This window comes from Oratosquilla oratoria, chromosome 2 (assembly GCF_046742065.1).
Source record: "Oratosquilla oratoria isolate Oo_2021 chromosome 2, ASM4674206v1, whole genome shotgun sequence".
NCBI classification, from domain to species: Eukaryota; Metazoa; Arthropoda; class Malacostraca; order Stomatopoda; family Squillidae; genus Oratosquilla; species Oratosquilla oratoria.
In genome coordinates, this window is record NC_134778.1 from 58,927,819 (window position 1) to 58,948,214 (window position 20,396).

At 38.0% G+C, this 20,396-nt stretch overlaps 1 protein-coding gene across 1 annotated transcript; it reads right to left on the reverse strand.

Moving 5' to 3' along the window:
• Nucleotides 1-314: 314 nt before the first annotated feature.
• LOC143038885 (3-oxoacyl-[acyl-carrier-protein] reductase FabG-like) lies at nt 315-20,371 on the reverse strand. The gene is made up of 6 exons (XM_076208573.1): nt 20,181-20,371; nt 14,619-14,758; nt 13,985-14,090; nt 12,172-12,338; nt 2,046-2,216; nt 315-1,901 (listed from the first exon to the last, which is right to left on the reverse strand). Exons 1-6 carry the CDS (start codon nt 20,221-20,223, stop codon nt 1,743-1,745), a joined length of 786 nt encoding a protein of 261 aa, XP_076064688.1. The 5' UTR covers nt 20,224-20,371; the 3' UTR covers nt 315-1,742.
• Nucleotides 20,372-20,396: the final 25 nt, after the last annotated feature.

The following is a 20,396-nucleotide window of genomic DNA, read 5'->3' on the forward strand; positions in this document are numbered from 1 at the left end:
AGGGTGATGCAAACAAGGTCATCATATTAAAACAACAGGGCAGGACTCGCAGTAATGGTTATAAACTGGACAAATTTAGATTTATAAAGGAAATAGGCAAGAATTGGTTTACTAACAGGGTGGTTGACAAATGGAATAAACTTAGTAACCATGTAGTAAGTGCTGAAACTATCAGTTGTTTTAAAAAACGATTAGACAACTTTATGGATGGGGATGACAGGTGGTGATGGATATGGAGATGCCTAGTGTAGGCCTTATGGTCTCTTGCAGTCTCCTTCATTCTTATGTTCTTGATTGGTTAAATCAAACTGCTATTAAGTAATCAAGTCTTTATTTCATGATAGGAGGATGACCTCCCAACAAATACATACATATACCAAGGGCTCTTTCCCCCTTACCAGGGGAGAAAGAATACTGTTACCAAGTGTTCCCACTTGGGTTGTAAAAGGCAACCAAAATAGGACAGAGGATAGGACTAGGCATCCTGCTCTCTGTAGCCCCAAAGGATAATTTCCCAACAAATAAGAAATCAAAATAGCCTTCACATGAAAGAAAACTGGTACAGTATATATGCTAGAGGCCCTTTTTCCTATATAAGGGGGGTGATATTGGACATGTCAAGGAATACAACCATATCATGTACATTACAACCCACGTAATGTCCCTCCTATCTCAACACCCCTTAAAGAAAGGGTCATCCTTGTCCTTTCCTGCACTATCAAGTTGAAGGCAATGTAGTGAAGCACTGAATTTTCACAGAAGGGTCCAACACCTGGAGCCAGTTTACCCCCCATTGCTTTCTCATATAGTGATCCCCTCCTCATCTGCTCAAAATAATTTATGGACAAGATGAATGGAGCCTAATTTTGGGCTGCCTCATCTTTTCATCCATTCACACTCCCTCCATTTACCTCTATATTTTGCACTCTCTCTCTTCCATGCTATACAAGTCTCCAGTGCCTCCTTCACCCTATCTATCTACATTATTCTTAGTCTTGCTTTCCACTCACAATATTTTACCAATTCACTTCTTTTTTATCACTATATTGTTTATTTTTGTTATGTTAGTTTAAACTTGTGACAATTCATTAACTACCTTGTCAGTATATATTGTATGCAGTGATATGTTGGCAACATCACAAAGTTTAACTACAACTGTACATATGTAAATGTGCAACCATTACAAACAATTCAACTGATGAGTTTACCTATAAATCTTTCTGTTGGACTTCCTGTTCTGGAACAAGTTTAAATTCCATTTTTGCACTGGATATAGTGAATTTGTTCATCCTGTCCAAGGGCTTAGAAACTGGAAAATGCATACAATATCTAAAAAATCATGCATGGTTATGGTGTCATCACATGACAATGGTTGTGGATAGGACCTCCAGGATTTCTGTGTCATCCTGAACAATTACCATCTCCGTACAATTCTATTAACTTTATATTTTTAGTAAGATTTATCAAGTAATCAGAAAAATCACTTCTTCTGGTCTGCTTTAGGTTCTCTACAATCCAGATGTTAAAGCTTCTTCTGCAGTATAACAGGGCAGTGGACAAGGCAACCTATCATCCTCAAGATGTTGAAATAGAAAGTGGCAGAATGGGTTTTATTATTGGTGTGTGTGTGTGTCTGTGTCTGTGTTTTGAATTCCATATCAATCAATGGTAAGATCACTGGCGCAGCAATTAACTGCACACGATCAATTTCATGTCTAAGGATTAAATACTTTTAATAATGGTTAACGTGGACACATGACTGAGCGGCCCCCATCAATGGGCAATGTAGCTCCTGTGATAAAGGAAGCATGGTCTGAAGCAAGGAAAAGAACAACTTTTGAAACTTCCTGTACATCACCAACACGGCCCATTGCATGAGTAGTCTTACTATGTTCAAGGAACTGTGGGGAGATTTCAAAAAGTTAATTAATTGGAGTTACCCTTCACTTTCTGAAGCTATTCAATTTACTTAATATCACATATCATAACCATAAATCCTTAAATGAAATTTATATAATTATAAAGAATTGCATGGGAGTACCTACTTTCTTATAAGCTTCGTCATCCACTCCTGCCCGCTTGTGAACTTCAGTTACAATCACTCCAGGATTTACAGCATTAACTCTGACACCTTTTTCTGCAACTTCAAGTGCTAGAGTGCGAGTCATCTGGTCAAGGGCAGCTTTGCTCATGTTGTAGGTAATCACACCAGGAAACTAAAAAAGAGGTTTTACATTTCAGCACATGATAGTAAACATTCTCCATAAATTATCAATCAATCTGCAGCCCCAGTTTTCTCTTGCAGGGGACACACAACCTCCAAGAAACTGGTCAAAGGCAGGTTTGCACACAAGTCACCATTAGCTGTTATGTGTCTTCCATATATTGACCTAATTGTAGCATACAGGAAAGGAGCAAAGCTCATGGGGTTTTGTCTCTTACTCTCCAACTTCTCATACCTAGCTTTAAATTCATATGGTGGAGCATCTTGTGCACTTGGTATCTGTCTTCTGTGTGGTGGTTGCATCTGTTTCAATTCTGGATGGTATCCTGAGCACAATTGTGCCAGTGCAGTTCCAACTAGATGTGGGAGGGTTTTTTTGTCTGTGGGGCTCATGTCTGGGGTTTGTTGTTGGAGTGCAGAGTTTAATTTACCTAGTTGTATTTACCTAGTTGTATTTTGCGGGAAGGGGAGCTATGCTCGTGTTGTCCCGCCTTTGTATCTTGCAGTGTCTAGTTTGTTTTTAAACTCATGAATGGTTTTTGCGCATACTATTTCATTGTCCAGTTTGTTCCAAGTGTCCAAAACTCTATGAGGAAAACTGTTTTTCTTCAGTTCTCTTCTATAGCTATGTTTTTTTATTTTCTTTCCATGTCCTCTTGTGTTTCTTTTGTCCCAGTTAAGTAAGTTCTCACTATCGAGTACCTCTGTGCCTTTCATGATTCTGTAGATGGTCAATAGGTCACCTCTCTCTCTTCTTTGCTCCAGTGTCGGTAACTCCAGTTTAGCCAATCTCTCTTCGTATGATAGGTTTGCAAGTGCAGGTGCCATTTTTGTAGCTGCTCTTTGGATTCTTTCTATTTTCTTTATATTCTTTTTGGTACTGGGGGACCACAATGTCGCTGCATACTCTAATCTAGGCCTTATCAATGTAACCAATATTTTTTTCATCATGTCTTCGTCCAAGTATGTAAACGCCACTTTTATTGATCTTAGCAAATTGTAAGTCTCCCCGACAATTTTGTTAATCTGTATATCATAGGACAGGTCGTTCGTGATAATTACTCCCAAATCTTTTTCGGATCCTACTTTCTTTACTTCTTTGGTTCCAATTGTATATTTTCCTGATATTCTGTTTTTGCTTTTTCCAAACTCCATTATGCTACACTTCTTAGTATTAAAGTCCACTTCCCATTTCTGACTCCAGTTCCATACCCTATTTAGGTCTTCTTGCAGTGCTTCACAGTCCTCATCAGTTTCTATTTTCCTTAGCAGTTTGGCGTCATCGGCAAAGAAGCTCATGTAGCAGTTCACGTCCTCATCCATGTCATTCATATAGATAGCAAACATTATTGGTGCCAGCACAGATCCTTGCGGTACTCCACTGATCACCTCTTTCCAGTCTGAATATTTTTCTCTGAGCACTACTCTCATCTTTCTACCAGTCAGAAAGTCCTCTATCCATTTTAGTAGGTTTCCCTGTATTCCTCCTATGTGTTCCAGTTTTTTTAGTAGTTTTCTGTGTGGTACTTTGTCAAAGGCTTTTTGCAAGTCTAGGAATGCACAATCAGCCCATCCATTTCTTTCTTGCACTATGTCTATTAGTCTTGAGTAAAAGCATATTAAGTTTGTGGAGCATGATCTTCCTTGTCTGAATCCGAATTGTCTTGGGTTTAATATGTCATTGTCTTCCAGATGTTTTACCCATCTATTCTTGATTATTTTCTCACAAATTTTGGCAATGGTGCTTGTTAGTGATACTGGCCTATAGTTGGTGGGTTCTTCTTTGTTTCCTCCTTTGTGTATTGGTACAATGTTAGCGTTTTTCCAGTCCTCGGGTATCTTTCCTTCTTTGAGTGAGCTGTTTATTAAGATGTGTATTTTGTCTGTTAGTTCTTCTTTGCACTCCTTTAGAATCCAATTTGCAATACCGTCCGGGCCATGTGATTTTCTGACATCCAGCCTTGATAAATGTTCTGATATTTCCTTTAGTGATGCTGTAAACTCATTCATGAGGGGAGATTTCTTGTTTTTGTCTATGTCACAATTCGGTATTTTCTCTCTGGTGAAAACAGATTTAAAGTGATTGTTCATGACTTCGGCCATCTCTAAATCTTCTGTGTATTCTATGTTTCCTTGGCATAGTTTCACCAATTCCTGTTTGTTTTTAAGTTTACCATTCACATACCGATAGAATAGTTTGGGTTGCTCTTTGCATTTGTCTATAATATCCTTCTCATGGTTCCTTTTCTCCTCTCTTCTCACATTAACATACTCATTTCTATAGTTAACATAAATTTGCCATTTGCTTTGTTTTTTGTCTTTTCTCCACTTTTTCCAAGCTTTGTCCCTTCTGTCTTTTGCCACACTGCATCTTTTGTTGAACCAACATTTAATGTACTCTCTCTCTCGCTTTTGTCTTGGTACATGCCTGTTTACCCCTTCATTGTAGTTTTCCATCAATATATTCCATTTCTCTTCCACTGCTGTTTCTTCCCTGTAAAATATTTCCCAGTTTGCATTCCGGAAGAATGTCTTTAGTTTTGTAAAGTCTGTTTTGTTGTACCTCAGTCTTCCTTTCCTATGCTTTTCGTTCCTCTCTATGTCTATTTCTTCCTTTAGTATAGTTTCGATGAGTACATGGTCACTCTTTCCAATTGGTGTCTCATACTGGACTTTATGCACTATTTCAGGCTCTGTTGTAAATATTAGATCTAGTTTCGATGGCTCTTCATTATTTCTGTACCTTGTGTTTTCATGGACCCATTGGGTCATTGTGTACTCCATGGTCATATCTAGCAGTACATTGCCCCACGAGTCATCTCCTCCTTGCACTGTCATGCTGTCCCAACAAATTTCTTTGCAATTGAAGTCCCCCATAACTACCAGATTACCCTTACCCATTAGTATCTCATTGAGTGATTTTCTTGTGTCATGAAGTGCTTGTTTAGTGATCCGAGTGTGTACGTGGTTTTGTGTAGATGTTTTGGGTTGTACAGATGGGAGGTTGTTGTAAATATTTGAGTAGTATATTGCTAGTGTATTATTATTTATTTATTTATTAAAGAAAAGGCATAAAATCATTTCCACCCATTCCATCCCTGCCTTTTCCTTTTTGGCTACCTCCCTTGTAAGGGGGAAAAAGCCTTGGTGTATGTATATATGTATGTATGTATTATTATTAAAGAAAATGGAGAAAAATGGGAGATAAGCCAGTTGTTGTTTGCTGATAACACTGTGCTTGTGGCAGGATCAGAGGAGGGATTAAGGAAGTTAATGACAGAGTTTGGGAAGGTGTGCGAAAGAAGGAAGTTGAAGATAAATGTGGGTAAAAGTAAGGTGATGAGATGTACAATGGGAGAAAGTGGCAGCAGACTAAGTAAATATTAGGGGAGAGAGACTGGAGGAGGTGGATAGTTTCAGATACTTGGGTGTGAATGTGGCAGGAAAGGGAGGAGTGAAGCTGGAGGTAGAATATAGATTGAGAGAAGTGAGTAAATGCCTTGGGGGATTAAAAAGTGTAATGAGAAATAGACATTTGGGAATGGATGCTAAGAGGAGATTGTATTTACCTAGTTGTATTTACCTAGTTGTATTTTGCGGGAAGGGGAGCTATGCTCGTGATGTCCCGCCTTTGTATCTTGCAGTGTCTAGTTTGTTTTTAAACTCATGAATGGTTTTTGCGCATACTATTCCATTGTCCAGTTTGTTCCAAGTGTCCAAAACTCTATGAGGAAAACTGTTTTTCTTCAGTTCTCTTCTATAGCTATGTTTTTTTATTTTCTTTCCATGTCCTCTTGTGTTTCTTTTGTCCCAGTTAAGTAAGCTCTCACTATCGAGTACCTCTGTGCCTTTCATGATTCTGTAGATGGTCAATAGGTCACCTCTCTCTCTTCTTTGCTCCAGTGTCGGTAACTCCAGTTTAGCCAATCTCTCTTCGTATGATAGGTTTGCAAGTGCAGGTGCCATTTTTGTAGCTGCTCTTTGGATTCTTTCTATTTTCTTTATATTCTTTTTGGTACTGGGGGACCACAATGTCGCTGCATACTCTAATCTAGGCCTTATCAATGTAACCAATATTTTTTTCATCATGTCTTCGTCCAAGTATGTAAACGCCACTTTTATTGATCTTAGCAAGTTGTAAGTCTCCCCGACAATTTTGTTAATCTGTATATCATAGGACAAGTCGTTCGTGATAATTACTCCCAAATCTTTTTCGGATCCTACTTTCTTTACTTCTTTGGTTCCAATTGTATATTTTCCTGATATTCTGTTTTTGCTTTTTCCAAACTCCATTATGCTACACTTCTTAGTATTAAAGTCCACTTCCCATTTCTGACTCCAGTTCCATACCCTATTTAGGTCTTCTTGCAGTGCTTCACAGTCCTCATCAGTTTCTATTTTCCTTAGCAGTTTGGCGTCATCGGCAAAGAAGCTCATGTAGCAGTTCACGTCCTCATCCATGTCATTCATATAGATAGCAAACATTATTGGTGCCAGCACAGATCCTTGCGGTACTCCACTGATCACCTCTTTCCAGTCTGAATATTTTTCTCTGAGCACTACTCTCATCTTTCTACCAGTCAGAAAGTCCTCTATCCATTTTAGTAGGTTTCCCTGTATTCCTCCTATGTGTTCCAGTTTTTTTAGTAGTTTTCTGTGTGGTACTTTGTCAAAGGCTTTTTGCAAGTCTAGGAATGCACAATCAGCCCATCCATTTCTTTCTTGCACTATGTCTATTAGTCTTGAGTAAAAGCATATTAAGTTTGTGGAGCATGATCTTCCTTGTCTGAATCCGAATTGTCTTGGGTTTAATATGTCATTGTCTTCCAGATGTTTTACCCATCTATTCTTGATTATTTTCTCACAAATTTTGGCTATGGTGCTTGTTAGTGATACTGGCCTATAGTTGGTGGGTTCTTCTTTGTTTCCTCCTTTGTGTATTGGTACAATGTTAGCGTTTTTCCAGTCCTCGGGTATCTTTCCTTCTTTGAGTGAGCTGTTTATTAAGATGTGTATTTTGTCTGTTAGTTCTTCTTTGCACTCCTTTAGAATCCAATTTGCAATACCGTCCGGGCCATGTGATTTTCTGACTTCCAGCCTTGATAAATGTTCTGATATTTCCTTTAGTGATGCTGTAAACTCATTCATGAGGGGAGATTTCTTGTTTTTGTCTATGTCACAATTTGGTATTTTCTCTCTGGTGAAAACAGATTTAAAGTGATTGTTCATGACTTCGGCCATCTCTAAATCTTCTGTGTATTCTATGTTTCCTTGGCATAGTTTCACCAATTCCTGTTTGTTTTTAAGTTTACCATTCACATACCGATAGAATAGTTTGGGTTGCTCTTTGCATTTGTCTATAATATCCTTCTCATGGTTCCTTTTCTCCTCTCTTCTCACATTAACATACTCATTTCTATAGTTAACATAAATTTGCCATTTGCTTTGTTTTTTGTCTTTTCTCCACTTTTTCCAAGCTTTGTCCCTTCTGTCTTTTGCCACACTGCATCTTTTGTTGAACCAACATTTAATGTACTCTCTCTCTCGCTTTTGTCTTGGTACATGCCTGTTTACCCCTTCATTGTAGTTTTCCATCAATATATTCCATTTCTCTTCCACTGCTGTTTCTTCCCTGTAAAATATTTCCCAGTTTGCATTCCGGAAGAATGTCTTTAGTTTTGTAAAGTCTGTTTTGTTGTACCTCAGTCTTCCTTTCCTATGCTTTTCGTTCCTCTCTATGTCTATTTCTTCCTTTAGTATAGTTTCGATGAGTACATGGTCACTCTTTCCAATTGGTGTCTCATACTGGACTTTATGCACTATTTCAGGCTCTGTTGTAAATATTAGATCTAGTTTCGATGGCTCTTCATTATTTCTGTACCTTGTGTTTTCACGGACCCATTGGGTCATTGTGTACTCCATGGTCATATCTAGCAGTACATTGCCCCACGAGTCATCTCCTCCTTGCACTGTCATGCTGTCCCAACAAATTTCTTTGCAATTGAAGTCCCCCATAACTACCAGGTTACCCTTACCCATTAGTATCTCATTGAGTGATTTTCTTGTGTCATCTAGCATTTTTGTATGTTCGATTTCTTTCCAAGCGCTTGTTTTTGGAGGCACATAAGTCACCACAAACTTTCTACTTTTCATGTTCTTGCCTTCGACTTTTATCATGATCAATTCAGCATTACCTTTGCCCTCTGCAATTTTTGTCACCTTTAGGTCTTTCTTGGCCAAGAACATGATTCCCCCTCCCTGTTTCTTGTCCCTGTTTTTTATCCAGTAGTTGTATAAACCTTGTCCGATAACAGTGGATGGTATTTCACCTCTTAGTTTAGTCTCTACAATTCCCATTATGTCTGGTTTTGCTTCTAACAGATAATCATTGAGTTCGTTCAGTCCCGAAATTAGTCCGTCAATGTTGGTATAGGCCACTTTTAATTTTCTTCCTTCTCCCTGGTTTCTTCTTCCCTTGTTTTGTTCGTTTTGAAGTGCCATTGTCTTAATCTCAAGTCTATTACTCTCCACTGGAATTCTTTGCATTCTGTCTCCGATCTTTTCAAGTTTTTTTCCTTTGCTTCTTCTCTTAGTGCCCTTTCTTTTTCTAATTCCTCAGTACTCATTTCTCTTTTTATCCATATCTTATTGTATTTTTCACTCTTTGCCAAGTTACCTACTTTTTCAAATATGTCTTCTACTACCACTTGTGACCTTAGTTTTATCTTTAGAGGTCGATTCCTATCCTTAGTATAGCGACCAATTCTGTAAGTCTCTTCTAAGTCTGTGCCTGAATCACTGTCTCCCCCCTGAATTTCATTAAGGATTTCTACTGCTGTCTCTTTTTCTTCTTTTTCTCTCATGTACCTCGCCAATCCTTGTTTTTCTTTAAGCCCATAAACCACAATACATTTCTTCCTATCTACTGTGTCCCTGACCCAATTTGCTTTTTCGTTAATCACTTGAATGATTGTGTCTTTTGCATTATCTTGCATTTGCTGCTTGACTTTCTTTGAAAGCAATTTCTTTATTTTCAATATTTTCTTTCCACTTCTTAATTTCCTGGATACTGTCCCCACCTAAGTTTTCTTCGATCTTTTGTGTCAATTCTTGTAATTTGTTGTTCACTTCCTGCTTTAGATTTTCGCTATTGTTATCATTAGTTTTCTTCTTTTCATTATCATTCTTCAGTTCATTTATGTCTCTTTTCATTTCTTTAATTTCGTTTGTAAGATCCAAGTTAGCTTTTCTCAGGTCAGAAATTTCATGGTTAGTCTTAGATAAACAATCAATTAATCCAATGACCTCTTTTCTTAAGTCCATGATTTCATTTTCCCACCGAGTCCTATTTTTGCTCATCTCTCTCTCTATCTCTAATAATCTACTTAAGTTCTTTCTTTCGTACTTACCAAACCCTAAGAAATCATTGTCATAACACGTGGTGCTTTGTTGATTGTTTACATCGCGGTTCAGTGGATTGCCGCCAGATGGCTCTGATTCGCAACTGGCTTTCGAGTCGTTTTCATTCATTTTTGCTAATTTCGAGTTAACACAATTAACTAGCACTGCATAGATACCATTTCGGGCACTCACGTTCACTCCCCACCCCTACAGTACAAACCAGGTTTTCCTTTTTCGTCGTAAATCCTCTTCTTCTTGGTCGCGCGACGACGGGTGGTGTTGCTTCGATGAGCGTGTGTGTGTGTGTGTGAAGGTGTCATTGTGCTGACAGCACCGTATGGGGCAGAAACAAGGAACATAAAAGGAAGAGTTTGAATGAGTTTGAAATGAAATGTCCAAGAAGTATGGTAGGGGTTACTAGGTTGGATATAGTGAGGAACAAGGAGGTGGGGGGTGGGGGGGTAGGGTTGATGAAAGAGGATTGGGATGGTTTGGACACATGGAAAGAATGAGTTAAGAAAGATTAGTAAAATAGGTGTGGAAGGTTGAGGTAGAGGTAGCAAATTGAAGGGACAACTAAGGATGAGATAGTTGAATGGGGTGAAGGGGATGCTGAGAAAGAGGGGAATGTCTGTTGAGCAAGGAAGGAAGAAGGCAGGTAACAGGATCAGAAGCAACATAGTAAGACACAGTAAATCCACAACAGGGCTGCTTCACTTACGTAGTGACCCTCCCTCCTCATTCCCTCATGAGGAAAACAGAGAAGACAGAGAGACCCTGTTGGTCTGCATCTAAACTTCATCCATTCACAACCATTCTCCACTCACCCCTATCCCTTGCCTTCTCCCTTTCCTGCTCAACAGACATTATGTATATATTATATACAGGAAAGGAGCTAAACTCATGGGATCCTGTCTTTTTTCTCATTCTATCACAGTTCTGAATTTGTTTATGGTTTTAGTATGGGCTACATCAACTTCTATACTATTCCAAGATTTGATTCATCTATAGGGAAAACTGTTTCTTCGTGTCTTTTAGATGCGTTTTTCCCCAATGACCTCTAGACTCTCTCCCTTCCTAGATCAAGAGATTTTTATAAGTTTTATGTATTTCTTTTGATACATGCATACACATATCAAAGGCTCTTTTCCCCCTTACAAGGGAGATAGCCAAAAATCAAAGGCATAAAAACCACTCCCATCATTCCATCCCCAACATACTCCATTCCCCTCCACCCTCTTCTCTTGGCTCCTCCTTTAATGACCTACATTATTTTCAAGTCACTTCTTTCTCTTCTTTCTTTTACTTTTAATCTTCCTTCAAATGTTCTATCTGTATAGCTGGATAAAAAAATCATAAATCTATTTAATTTTTTGCTTATACCCACTATGTGGACAGATACAAAAATGGGTCACTACGAGCATAGCTCTCATCCTGTAAAATGATGATGATGATATGGTTTAACGTCACACACTCCCCCCTATTGGGAGGCTAGGACGGTGCCCCTCACAGAGGGGTTTGTGGCGTGGAATTGAATGAACCATGCCCTTGGTTCAACTTCGCCGGTGGCAGGATTCAAACTGCCCTCACCTCGACCTTCATCGCAAGTAACGATGCCCTAACCCGCTCAGCCAGTGAGCTTCCTAGGTAAATAGGTAAATATAAGTTTTCACTGAGGATGTATCATGGCTTCTATGATTTTTTTCTTTATCTTATGGTGTTATCCACTAGTGAGCTTCTTTCAAACTATTTATACCATATGATTCAAGAACCTTTTCAACCTATCTATCAATAAATCAGGTCAAACATCAAGCAGGAACTAAGATGAGAGGGAGGAAAGGGTTATGGGTGGGAGTGAAATGGGTGGGAGTAGGTACATGCCTTTGACTAAGAGACCTCCCTTGTAAGGGAAAAACTTTTGGTATATAAATTTAGTAAATCAGAAAAATATGCTTCACTTTCACATCAACCAAGATTTTTTTAAAGTAATCCCCTGCATCAGTAAAATTTATTAATTTCTGCTAATGCCTCGGGTTTCCCTCAGAGGAACTGAACTGCTTGGCATAAATTATGATACAAATCTTTAGTGCAACACAAGGCCATACAGGCTGAGACTACCTTACCTCAATTGCTAGAGATAAACAAACCTGGTGGTGACGATATGGTTTAATGTCACAAACTCCCCCCTATCGGAAGGCTAGGACAGTGCCCCTCACAGAGGACTTTGTACACACATACATATACCAAGGCTTTTTTCCCCTTACAAGGGAGGTAGCCAAAAAGAAAAAGGGATCATAAAAACCATTCCCACCCATTCCATCCCTAAATACACTCCACTCCCATCCACCCTCCCTCTTATCTTGGCACCTCCCGGATGACGGGTCATCCCTACACCTTGTCCACTGCCCTTATAGAGTGAAATTTAACAAACCATGCCCTTAATTCAACTATGCTGGTGGCAGGGTTTGAATTGCCATCCCCTCAAGGAGCATGAGTACAAGTGGCTTAATAAAGTTAAAATACAAATCACTGTTCCAGATACTTACTGATCTTAATCCTGTTACTGAAGATATATTAACTATATTTCCCTTAGTTGCCAGCAGATGAGGAAGAGCCAGTTTAGTGACAAGGAATATTTGTCTAGTATTTATACGCATTTGCTCATCATAGTCTTCCATTGTCGAGTCTTCTAAAGTCCCTCTCTTGAGAATACCTGCAAATGAAAAATTTGGGTCAAAACCTGTACTCCTTTATAAATAACATACCATATCAATTCCTCCAAGGAAGGATGCACAGTACTACCTCTCATTAACGGACTAAAAGGGGGGTAACGGTGTCTGTTGATGTGAATAATCCGTTGATTTAGAGTGGTTTTTGGGTGGCATAGTGATTGCACGCACTAAACAACAGCAGGAAAAACACCGAAAACACAGTGAAAACACCGCAAACACAGCTAATTAATGTCCGTCAATGAGAGGTAGTACTGTAGTCTCGGTTAATCATTCCATTCTGACTACAGCGAGTCCTCGTTATACGGTACATATGTGTTCCTGAAAACCTTACTGCAAATTGATATTACCGTATACCGAACCCAAGTTTCGACTTATGGCAGACATACCTTCTCCCTGCTCTTTCCTCTTCAAAATACCTAATTTTACCTCCATAACACAAGCGGATACCGTATCTGTGAATTTTTCTTACCATAAATAGAATCGAGGGTAGTAATTACCAAATGCCGTAACTGTGAATTTACCGGATAAAGAATTACCGTATAAGGAGGACTCACTGTACTGATAGGTGACTTTCTCAGCTTAAAGAAACCTTCACTTTTCAATGAGTTACTCAATCTATAGACATACATATACCAAAGGCTTTTTCCCCCTTACAAGGAAGGTAGCCAAAAAATATACATACATATACCAAGGCTTTTTCCCCCTTACAAGGGAGGTAGCCAAAAGGAAAAAGGCATAAAATCATTCCCACCCATTCCATCCCTAAATACACTCCACACGCCCTCCACCCTCCCTCTTATCTTAGCACCTCCCCCTCACAAGGGAGGTAGCCAAAAAACAAAGGCATAAAATCCACTCCTACCCATTCCATCCCCATATACTCCACTCCTTCCCTCTTATCTTGGCTCCTCTTGGATAAGTGGTCATCTCTACATCTCACCCACTTCCCTGGGTCAATCTATATACCAAGGGCCTTTTCCCCCTTACAAGGGAAGTAGCCAAGTCAAAAGGCAATTACCCACTACCACCCATTTCACTCCCATCCACTACCTTGTCTTCCCTCTCATCTCAGCTCCTCATGGATGACGGGTCATCCCTGTATCCTGCCCACTGCCCTGGGTCAGAAGCAGTAGGACACAGTATATCCACAGCAAGGCCACTTCACTTATTTGGTGACCCCCACTTCTCCATCCCCTCATCCAGAAAAAGAGAAGGTAGGGAGATATTCCTTTGGGCTACATCAAAATATTGTTCATACATAACCACTCCCTACCCCCCCAATTCCCTGCCCCTTTCCTTCCTTGCATCATAGTATCATCTATACATAGTCATTCTCCACTCACCCCTATCCCCTGTCTTCTCCTTTCCTTGCTCAATACCTCTTTTCATGGATTAATGATACATGAAATAATTAAACTGCAATCTAAACTTGGAAAAATTCTATTCTGGCTCTAAAAATACATGACTTAACATCATGAATTCAACCTAAACTATCTTCAACTTGTGGTGATCACTCAAATCTATTCAATTTGTGTAAAGATACTAAGACTTTTTCCTAAATACTTTGAAACAACTCCATTTAAAATGCTATACACATATTGCAATTAAAAGGTTCTCTCTTAATTACCTGCACTATTAACAAGAATATCCATCTTACTGAAATGGCTCATAGTAGAACTTATTACTTTCTTACAATCTTCATCACGAGACAGATCAGCAGGAATTGCCAGTACCTGTAAGAGATATACACCTTCAACTAGTTATTGATCAACACCTCAAAAAATTTCTACATACTGTAGTATTCTTTCAGATAAACTGATTGTGCTCTCCTAATCCTCCTCGGATAATCAAAAGTGAGGCTCATAATCTTAGGGTTCTTTTCCAATGGAGGGATTTAATCACTCAATTCTAATATTGGGATTCTTTGATTCATGGCTGTCTGCAATGAAAAATAGATATGAAAAAAAAAAAAAAATGTGTAGAACTATATACACTATTAGAAATAACAGATAAAATTCCCAGATACATGCTATAAAGAATGCATAAAAACATATTCCTAACAATAAAAAGGAGGCTACACCTGTACAAACACAAACATATTAATTTGGTCTATCAGGCACATAATACTGTATCTGGTTTGTTTACCTTAAAGTAATCACAGATTCCCATGTGCCTATGTGATGTACTAAATAAATGAAGCCATTAATGAGGTCATAAAGAAACTAAAGAAACATTAATCCATAATCACCAAAAGAACTAACCTTGCCTTGGGGCACTCCAGCTTCATAGCAGGCCTTGGTGACTTCTTCTAATGCTGTAACATTACGACCAGTAATGGCCAGGAAACAGCCTTCTGCTGCAAAATCAAGGGCACATCCCTTGCCAATGCCAGAGGTTGCACCTGTATAATAGTTACATATAAATGGAAAACAAGCCAGTAGGAAATATTTCAGTACATATGACAAGAGTTGCATAAGCAAATCTATTAGTCATATAAAACAAGATTCTTTGATTCAAATATCCTATTTGAAATAAGTTTGCAAGTGTTTCAGATTCCCAGTGCTCGAACCCCAGCCCACAAGGGAATGAAAAACATGTGTAACTTCTTTAAATTATTACAACTAATAATCATTACAACTTATGTATAACAATGATGTAGAAACACAAATATGTACATCATAAAGTAAAGATGAGAACTGAGTTTATGATTAATAGGACTATGCCCTAACTGGTGCTTGGTAAGACAATATAAAAAAAATACATATATAAAAATAATTTATGCTTACCATTTGAAGAAAACTAACAAGTTATTATGTGCAAATACTTTCTTTCAGCTAAGCCAAATGTATTCATACTTTCTTTACATTTAGTGATAATATCTAATAACTACCTATATACCAAGGGCTTTTCCCCTTTACCAGAGAGGTAGCCAAATCAAAAAACATATACTCACTTCAAGCTGGGGGAAAAGCTCTAGACTTGGAAAAGCTCTAGACTTGGAAAAGACTTATGATAGTATAGAAGTGGTACTGAAAGTTCTGGATGCAAGGAGAAAGTACCTCCTTTGACTACCTACACTAAAGGAGGAAAGAGTGAAGGTAATGAAAATTTAAAACAATATAACAGTGGAAGTAAGTGAAGTGTTTAAATTTCTTGGGGAATTTTAAATGAAAAAAGGCCTCAGGTCCAGATGAAATCTCCAATTGGACATTCAAAGATTGTAGAGACCTAACTTCTCTATCCTATTTCAATAAATGATTAAAAACATTAATCATATGCTCTCTAGAACAGGGGTAGCGTATGCGTACCAATGGAGACGCACTTGCCCTATGCAGACACATTTGACACAAAAACTTCTACCTGCCAATGGTGAATAGATAGGAGCATAATTATAGGCTCAAAAAATCACTTGTCAGAATGGGTGGCTACATTATAATTATTGCCTTAGGTTTCATTGGTTGGAAACCCAGAGCCACACTATGGTTGGCAACAGTCATGGCCTCTAGTACTATTGTGTGTGCTGCATTAGTATATGACTGTTTCTATATACCTAGCTGCACCATATGGGATTTAGATTTTGCTCATGTGGCCCTGTCTTTGCTTCCACTTACTAAAGTTACTCAGTTTTTTTTCTGGCCTATATTTTCATCCGACTAGTTCCACAAATCCATGCTTCCATGTGAAAAGCTATACTTACTAACATCTTTTAAGCTATCCTATTTTTTCAAAATTTTACTATGACCTCTTGTTGATGTATAATCCTATAAAGCAAGTCTTCTGTCCATTTGTGTGCCTCTTTCTGATTTAAAGCATTATTATGTCACTTCTCTTCTCTAATCACCTCTTCCTAAACCTGTTTTGTTTCTCTCCATACTGTTCTCATGCATCTATTACTTTAAAAATACTTTACCCATTCTGATGTACTTCCTATGTTTTCCTCCATAATTCTAATAATCTTTTGTGTGACACCTTGTTAAATGCCTTTTCCAGATCCAGGAATACCCAACCCTCTCATGCAGAACAAAACCACATATGTATAAAAAATTATCAGCTTGATTAGACAAGACTTTTTCTTTTCTGAATTCAAACTGTTCATTAATCAGTTTAGCAGTACCTCGCTGTTTTCTCTTTTGAGTATTGGTGTCACTGCAGATTTCTAGTCCAGTACCACCAATGGAGATGCACTTGCCCTATGCAGACGCATTTGACACAAAAAACTTCTACCTGCCGATGGTTAAAAATAGGAGCATAACTATAGGCTCAAATAATCACTTAACTATCCCCTCATAATGTGACATAGTCTTAACTTCCTAATCCAAATAGGTACGTGACTGCAGGAGATGAAATAAAAAAAAAGTACTGTTTATGAAAGAATCTTTTCATCTCCTGCAGTCACATACCTATTTGGATTAGGATGGTAAGACTATGTCAAATTATGAGGGGATAGTTAATTGATTTTTTGAGCCTATAATTATGCTCCTATCTATTAACCATCGGCAGGTAGAAGTTTTTTTGTGTCAAATGCGTCTGCACAGGGCAAGTGCATCTCCATTGGTACGCGTACCCTAGGTGGTACTGGACTAGAAATCTGCAGTGACACCAATACTCAAAAGAGAAAACAGCAAGGTACTGCTAAACTGATTAATGAACAGTTTGAATTCAGAAAAGAAAAAGTCTTGTCTAATCAAGCTGATCATTTTTTATACACATGTGGTTATGTTCTGCATGAGAGGGTTGGGTATTCCTGGATCTGGAAAAGGCATTTAACAAGGTGTCACAGAAAAGATCATTGGGATTATGGAGGAAAACATAGGAAGTACATCAGAATGAGTAAAGTATTTTTAAAGTAATAGATGCATGAGAACAGTATGGAGAGAAACAAAACAGGTTTAGGAAGAGGTGATTAGAGAAGGGAAGTGACATAATAATGCTTTAAATCAGAAAGAGGCACACAAATGGACAGAAGACTTGCTTTATAGGATTATACATCAACAAGAGGTCATAGTAAAATTTTGAAAAATAGGATAGCTTAAAATATGTTAGTAAGTATAGCTTTTCACATGGAAGCATGGATTTGTGGAACTAGTTGGATGAAAATGTAAGCCAGAAAAAAAACTGAGTAACTTTAGTAAGTGGAAGCAAAGACAGGGCCACATGAGCAAAATCTAAATCCCATATGGTGCAGCTAGGTATATAGAAACAGTCATATACTAATGCAGCACACACAATAGCACTAGGTTTCTTCTTAGAAAAGTCTAAGAGGCCCATGACTGTTTCCAACCATAGTGTGGCTCTGGGTTTCCAACCAATGAAACCTAAGGCAATAATTATAATGTAGCCACCCATCCAGACAATTAGAGACCTAAGGCAATTATAACTTGACTACCCAACCAGACAGTCTAAGCCAACCAATCTACCAGTACAACTCAACCTAAACTTGTCAGCCAACTTGTAACCTAACCAAACCAATCTATACTAACAACCAACCCATCCTATATTAGCCTACACAACCCAAATAAACCAGTTTAATTAGTACTGTCTCCTCTCCGTAAAAAAAGATTATATTATATATATATATATATATATATATATATATATATATATATATATATATATATATACCGTAAGAATAAAAGATAAAATAATAATGACACAGGTAACTTTCCAAATGTCACAAATGTTGCAGACATGACATGACATTTTCAGTCAGGAAATACAATAACAAAGGAGATGCACAGTTCTGGATGAACTTCATCAAAAAAAATTCTAACCCATTCAGGCAGTCCAAGAAAAAGAAAACGCTGTTATTCAAAACAAGGGTGATGCAAACAAGGTCATCATATTAAAACAACAGGGCAGGACTCGCAGTAATGGATTTAAACTGGACAAATTTAGATTTAAGAAGGAAATAGGTAAGAATTGGTTTACTAATAGGGCGGTCAACGAATGGAATAGACTTAGTAACCATGTAGTGAGTGCTGAAACTATCAGTTGTTTTAAGAAATGGTTAGACAACTTTATGGATGGGGATTACAGGTGGTGATGGATATGGAGCTACCTAGTGTAGGCCTTATGGACTCTTGCATTCTTATGTTCACATTGCAAGGGATGTTAAAGATTGCTTTGTAATCCCCAAAATTTGCCTATTCATAGATATTGTTCAAAACTGTGTTTACGTAAAATAGCTGGAAGTGATTTCAGTATTTCAACTAACCGCTAAAGCATAGTATTAACCCTCCCCCTCTTTCTCCGTGCGTACATAACGGACTTGCATTTACTGTTACTAACTGCACGAACTGTATGTAGGCACGAAGAAAGTGGGGGAGGGGGGTTGCCCTGCAATTTAATAGATTGTTGAAATTATCATACTACTGAAATCACCTCCGGATATTTTATAAATACACCATTTTGAACAATATAAATTAATAGACAAATTTGGGGCATTACGGTTTGACTTGCTATAATCACCGTAATATGAAAACTGCGGATTTATATACAATTACTAATCGGTGAATGCATTGCATGATAACGATTTCATGTGACAATAGTGATAAATGCAAATCTCTTCATATTTTACTATATTCTGTTTGCTCTATTTTAAGAAAGTTGTATTTTGTTGATCGATTTAATCTGGGCAAGTTGGAATAGGTTTCGCTAGGTTCTGTCAAACATTTTTTGAAAATTTATGCAGTTTTACCATCAGCAATACTTATCCACTGTGACTGCCCAGACATAGGAATATCGAAATATGGCATATTATGTTGGTTCCCAAAATTCTTGTTGGACAATGTCCCACCTTAATAAAAATATTGGTACCTTTGACATATGAATATCTATAATTTTCTAGGATATAGATTGAAGCGAGGTTCATGTACGAACATATTCCGTTCGAGAACCCCAATTAACTGAATTGATCACATGCAAGTCAGTTTCAAGTCCCATACAAACCCACACAAAGGATTTGAATTATACAAATTTAATTAAATTCCTTAACGATTTAATGTTCGAATTTTAGCTCTATGTGCGAATTTAAGTTCCTTCAGAAAATCGTTCGGTCAACCTGTTCGGATAGCGAGTAATTGTACATGGAAATCGTACGATGTAGGGGTCGAATACTGGAAATACTTTTCCAGGACCATATTTGAAGAATTGAGTAGAGATCCTGCTTGATCTATTTCCATGGGCTGTTTCAGAAGAAATTATATCATCTTACAAATGACAAGGATAAAGTTTTGTGGTCATCAACCATCGACGTAAATGGATTAGTACAGTACATTTCCAGACTACAAATGATGCGCACCACGTTGTGACCCTGGCGTACTTTTGGCGGAATTTCGTCAAAAAAGTGCGTTAGATATGACAACAGTGGCTTCAATTACGGCTGTTAATGCCCTATCAAATTTTATCTGATTCACCCAGTCTGTTAAGATAAGAGAAAGGCTTTCCAAGCAAACGACACAAAGCGCCCTAACAATGCCTGACAAATCATTATCTTCGCACAGTGGAGAAATAGAGAGAGAGGACGTCTAAAATTATTACTATGAAAATAGAGCCGTCCTCATCAGTCACCTCAACTTTCAACTTCCCGAAAAATTACTGGATCAAGAACATTTTAACTTCCCCATGGGGAAATAAATGCTTCTATTTTCAAAAGAAAAATATAAATATAGAATAATAGAGGGAAATATAATGACGAACTTGAAAAGTTCTACCATATAAATGCGAGAAAAAAAAACTGAAACAGTTATACTATGAATTAACTTTAACCCGGCTCACCAGAGTACGGCGATAAACAAACTCCAAGAATTGACTGTAAGTCATACCTGTCACCAAAACAACCTTTTCTTTCAGACTTGGATAAGACATTCTTGATATTTGTCGCCCGGTACTTTCGCCGAGTCTGCTTGCTAGATGTCACGAGAGCTCCTTTCAGATTCAGGTTCAGGTTCGAGATGTTTAGCCTTTGCAACTCAGCAACTATATATGTCACTATTACCTACCATAATTGTTTATGAAGCGCTTCGTATTTGTTTTGCTTC